The sequence below is a fragment of the Mus musculus genome, chromosome 3 (genome assembly GCF_000001635.26).
Source record: "Mus musculus strain C57BL/6J chromosome 3, GRCm38.p6 C57BL/6J".
Classification (NCBI taxonomy): Eukaryota; Metazoa; Chordata; class Mammalia; order Rodentia; family Muridae; genus Mus; species Mus musculus.
In genome coordinates, this window is record NC_000069.6 from 145027538 (window position 1) to 145033537 (window position 6000).

At 43.5% G+C, this 6000-nt stretch overlaps 1 protein-coding gene across 1 annotated transcript in view; it reads right to left on the minus strand.

Moving 5' to 3' along the window:
• Nucleotides 1–5239, minus strand: part of Clca1 (chloride channel accessory 1) — a 28240-nt gene extending 23001 nt beyond the window's left edge. Inside the window, exons 1-2 of the mRNA NM_017474.2 lie at nucleotides 5047–5239; nucleotides 334–474 (exon numbers count right to left, since the gene is read on the minus strand). Coding sequence (NP_059502.1) covers nucleotides 334–474; nucleotides 5047–5208 — 303 coding nt within the window. The 5' untranslated portion in view covers nucleotides 5209–5239. The remainder of the gene's footprint in view (nucleotides 1–333; nucleotides 475–5046) is intronic.
• Nucleotides 5240–6000: the final 761 nt, after the last annotated feature.

Consider the following 6000-nt stretch of genomic DNA (forward strand, 5'->3'; position numbering starts at 1 on the left):
CTATTTCCCCTAAAACAACCAACCAACCAACCAACCAACCAACCAACCAACTGAACAACCAAGCAACTGAGCAATTGACCAAACAAACAAACACACACACAACTGATCAACTAACGAAATGACCAACCAACCAAACCACCAATCAACCAAATCACCAACCAACCAAACAACCAACCAAACAACCAACTGAACAACCAACAGAACAACCAAACAACCAAATGACCAACCAAACAAGCCAGCAACCAACAAACCAAACAACAGACCAAACAAACAACCAGTAGATCACAGAAGATGTAATAGATGTAAAAAAAAAAAAAAACAACTTGTTCTCACGTTTTTGAAGGTTTCAAGTTTTGGCCTCGTATATTCAGGCTTTGCCTTCCAGCTCTCGGGAATCAAAATGGCAACATTTTTGAAGTAAAATCTTTTTCCTGTAGCTTCAAACAGGTATGGAGAGGCCTGAGTCACCATGTCCTGAGAGGAAAGAACACGCTTAACAACATCACTGAGGACAGATTGAGTTACGATGAATCATTTCAAGATGCATCTGTATTTTCCTTTCAAAAGCCTAGCTAGGCAGGGGACATGGCTTCCTTAATAACAGCAAGCAATCTTTCTGAGTGTTGATCACACCACAGAGCAATGGTGAGCAACACAGACTCTGAAGGCAGATGCTAATCCTGGCTTAAGCTCTTGAGAGCATTAGACACTTTCCAGTTATAAGCTCGGATTTCACCACTTATAGCCTGGGAAATGTCATGACTACTTCACAAACGACATCACACAAGTGACCCTAGGAAGAATGCTTTCTTAGCACTAGTTCTTACTGTCATCTGGTGCCTTCATTGCATTTGATCCTTTGGCCATAAATAAAACTTAGAGAAACTGAGAACTGGGGATATAATTCTCCAAGCCTTAGCACACAATCAATGGTGGAGAGAATATGAGACCTTTACCTGCTGAATCTCATAACAGTTAAGGCAAATCGAATGTTACATGTTAAAGTAACATTCATTTTAGTATAGTATTAAGAGTTAGACTTAAGGAAACAGCATCATTACGTATTTGCAAATTGTGCATAGCTATATTTCTCAGAAATGAAGGAACACCAGTAGCAGGTGCCCCTGCAGGCTCATTGTGACCAGTGTACAGATGATGCTGTAGAAAGAAGGCATTGTGCCAGCCAGGATTGAGACTTAGCATTGACAAGAAAAGAAAAGAACCCTGGTGCTCTGAGATGGCCAGGGGATGAGCCTCAATGCAAAGAAAGGAGAACAGAAGTGACAGGATTAAGGCCAGGAAGTGTCTCTTGCCATGTGCGAGACTGGGTGAGGCAAGTCTGCAGAATGGAGACAGCAGTGTTGTGGGGAGTGGAGTCAGGATAGCAAGAGGCGAGAAACTGGAGTCCGTGACCACAGATGCCAGGTTAAGAAATGCTCATTTAAGTTAAAATGGAATGGGGACATAGGCATGAGGTCTGTCTGTTCGAACAGGAACTATTCCATTATGTAGCTGCTACTGGGAAAAAAATAACAGAAAAACGGGGTCCCTGCAGGAGCAGAGTCCTGGCTGCCGCAAACCTCATGTGGATACTGTGTTCAGTGGAAGAAGGCATGGAGGAGGACTGCCTATCTTGGTTTGGGGAGGTAATACTCAACTACCGATGCAAATCTGAGTCTTGCTCCTGCCCTTCTCCGTGGCTAAATTTGGGGAATTTATTCATGTTCTCCATGCCTACCCTCCCCCTCCATTTCAAATAATGGCAATAAGGAATCCCTTTCTAACTTAGCATACTTAGTGCTTTGCATGTCTGTCCCCCAAAGTCCAGATTTGAACAGTCACTGGGAGAATTTAACATGCTATCTTTCTTCCAAAAATTATTATTTTTTAATTAAAATCAGCAAATGCTTGATGGTTGGGTATAAACCTGACTGTGTTTGAATACCTGAGTAAAATTCCACCCACGAAGCATGACTATTTGATGCTTGCCAAGATGAAGTGCAAGCATGAAGTAAATACTCTTGTCTACATAGTTTAATAGAGGCATGTGCCATCTGCTCTGAGTTCTGAGAGTGTGACATCATATCCACACAGGCGTTTAAACTCTGGCTGAGAGAAGGGCATGTGTGTGGTGTTGTTGATTACCGGATGGGCCCAGTTTTTCCTAGGGACAAGCATAGAATATTGCTGACTCCTGGATCCCTGCACCTGATATAATGTAGTTGCTTGGCAAATATTTGCTATGTAAATCAATGAAAGGCTCATTGACTGACTGAGCAAATTATTGATGAGTCAAAGTGAGACACTAGCACCAAGCCAGCTAGGACCTAGACTCTGTGCATTGAAGAGACACCACTGAAGATTCCCATTGTTATGTGTGTTCTGGACATGCAGGAGGGTGTGGGGTGAGGAGGGAAGGAGAAGTGAGGCAGAGAGAGACAGACAGTGAAAGGAACAGAGACAGAGAGATAGAGGGACAGAGAGAGACAGAGACAGACAGTGAAATGGATACACACACACACAGACAGAGACAGAGAGAAACAGAGAAAGGCAGTGAAACAGAGACAGAGACAGAAACAGAGAGGTTGAGAGACAGAGAGAGAAATAAAGAGAGAGAGAAATTCATCTGTGGGATGTCCTCCCAAGGTTTCTGCATGGAACAGTAGCAGTGTTGATGAGGGCCCGGAGTGGTGGACAGAGCCACTATAGCACCTACCCCTGCACCACATCCGCAGGTGGGAGACCCCAGAACTCTGTCCTGCTGATTCAGGAGCTCTGTCCTAACAAGGGCTCAAGGCAGAGAATCTCTCCTCAAAAGGAAGGTTATTGAAGCAGAGACTGAAGAGGAGAGCAGCAGCTGCAGTCGTGGTGGAAGTCTCTAAAGTCTTCAGATCTGGACATCAAACAGGAGGAGCTGCCTCTTACTAAGCAGGGGCCCTCAGGATACCGTTATAGTAAACTGTGTTCTTGTTGCTCAGAAGGAAGTAGGAAAATCCAACTTAGCTCACACAATTGAGTCATTGCTCATTTTAGAACGTTAATTTAATAACTGTGTTAAGAAATAATTTTTTTCAGGAGGAAACCCACCAAGTAGTGAGGGCAAGTGCTCTGAAGCTCACCAAACTCCCAAGTTGCTGTTATTAAAGATAATGTGCCATGCTCTCCTGGCGCATCCCTGAAACACATCAGCTGGAGACAGAAACAAACCAGCCACATTTCTCCTCCTTCTACACCTTCTTTCTTTCTCCGGGTATCTATTTTATTCTTGCTGTGGCAATCAAAAACTCACTCTAGGTTTCAGATAAATGATCAATTTCAGGCATGAATGAACTTCCCTGGACTGAAGATGGTCTCGTGGCCTTTTGGCAAGGTATGAGGGTTTCCTAGGAAACAGCATCATCCTCGCAACCTCCACACCCTACCCCTGCTTGAGTAATAGTCTAGATAGGAACCCCTGACAGACAAGACGGCTTTTTACCCAAACTCCACTTTCTGGACTTTGCTTCATGAGGCATCGTTGGGAGAATCTTCTGGACTTTTGTTCTAGGAACTTGCTTTCAGAAGGGATAAGAAGATGACCAATGGAGGAGAGGTTCAGGGGGCCCTAACCCTCAGTGCCCAAGTGTTTGCTAGATAGATTCTGAAAGAGAGAGAGAGACGGAGAGAGACAGAAAGAGACAGAGCAAACAGTCATTGCCTTTATTCTTGTGTCCACTGGTAACCTCACCGAGGTCCCATGAATAATTCCCATCCATTTGTCACATAGATTGCCACTAAACAGGACTAAAAGTCATGAACCCAGGAAAGAGGCTATGAGATGTGAGAGGATGCTGATGGAAATGGGAGAGAAGGCAGTGTGTGTGTGTGTGTGTGTGTGTGTGTGTGTGTGTGTGTGTGTGCACGCACGTGCGCACTACTAATCAGAATGCATTATATACATTATGAAATTGTCAAAGAAGGAAACTAATTTTTAAAATGATAACGAAGCTAGTGATAACGTTGCCTAATAATGAAATGTATAAACTAATACATGAAAAAATAACAAATAAAACCCTAAGAAATTGAAAATACAATAAATTAAAACCATTGCTCAAGTGCACCAGGAACACAAACAGAAGGTCATGGACGCAGGGACAGCAGCTACAGTCCATTCGACTTGGACTGTGTCCTAGGTGCTGCCGTGCGTTTTTCATATGCTGCTCACAAAGCTCTGTAGAAGAGTAGTTATCAACCCTTTTTATAGAGCAGGACACTCTCTCCTTACACATTGCTGACCCTGGATGTGCTATGGACAGACTGGGGACTCTGAGTGGTCTGTTAGAAGGTGCTTCCATCTCGTTTTTAGCTCTTGGTTTTCGTTCTGAAAGACCTCCTCTCACCCTCTACCTGATGACCTTTTGAATGACTCTTCCAGCTCTCCCCAGAAAAGGAGACAAGGTGAACCACTCCTCCACCTCTCACTCCCACCTCCCACCCTCACCTGCACTAGCCCCGAGCTGACTCTCTGCTTCCAGGTTAGAAAGATGAAGAGTCTCTGCCCACTGGACCGGTCTTTTTAAAGCTAGAACCTTAAGTTAGGAACCCCAGGGTCCTATTTAACATCACACGTTAGTTATAAGTAGAATAAAAACAGGGTCTAATGTGTGTTGGTGGTAACATCCTGCAAAGAATTACATGCTGTGCAGTTACCCATATCTGCTGAATCCAGCTGAATTTGCTTTTCTATGGAGCAAAGTAGATTTCAGTGACAACCTTCAGTCAGTCAGTACACCTGTCATTTGTTAAGTGCCAACAACACATCTAAGTAACTCAGAGTTACGTGCATTATACTCGCCTTTTTATTTCTCATAAAAATTCTAAAGAGTTCTCATGTTCTTTTTCTTGATAAGGAATCTGAGAGTCAGACATAAAAATATCTTGCCAGCCAAGCAACTGAAGCAAGACGAATCATGTTCTCTTTATCACAATATTATGCCTATTGAGGATTGAATTAGTATTAGCAAATTAGGACTTGCCAAAGCATAGGTAATTGCCACTGGCATGTACCTTTATGTGTTGAATGAGGGCTTCATCTTCCGGCACGTCGTGGTCTATGGCGATGACGATGCCCTCATAGCCGTTGTTGTTCAGTTGGATGAGGGACTCACTCAGAACTCCTTCCAGAAGGTGGAGGATCAAGAGGAAGACAGGACTCTTCAAAGATTCCATCCTGCAGCTTTCCCTCTGGAAAGGGCTGGGTGTAGAAGTGTCTTTACTCCAATATATATACACATACACACACACACACACACACACACACACACACACACACACACACACAAGGTAGATGTGGTTTTCTCAACTTACTGGAGGTGATTTATTATAGGCCTTTAACCTCTTGACCCTAAATGGTTCTTTACCACATTTGCCTACAATATAAGAGGAAGTGTTGTTTAAAAACCAAACTGTACTTTTAAGTGTTTCTAATTAAAAGGAATGTTGGGTTTGCCCCTGGCTGCACCAGGTGTTTGAGCAAGGGTGGGAGATCCTAATCTGGTTCCTCAGAAACACTCATCCAGGGAAAGCAGGTTGTCCATTGGAGTATCTGTTTACTTACAAATATTTGTCTAGTCAGGGACACTGACCCACCCATCTCCACCCCTGAACCCCACCTTTCCAGCTTGACATTGATGCATTTAAGGAAGCTTTAGTTTCCTGTAAGGAATCTTGCCCAGTTTCTCTCTTGGTGAACTCCACATTTCTCCTCAGCATCTCTGGGATGCTCTTTCCATTCCATACACACTCAAAGCATCAGCGAGTAATTCAGATGTCACTAAGTAGTCCCCAGTGGAGAGGAGCGGTAAAACTTTCATTGTATTTTGCAAAGCAAACTTCCCCCAGTTCCCTCAACCCCACTTTGCTTCTCTACCCCACAGCTTCTATCAGTCAGTAAAGTTTAAACCAACAACATGAAATCTTTTGCTGAAATTATGCCACTCTGAAACATAAATTAAGGTGGCT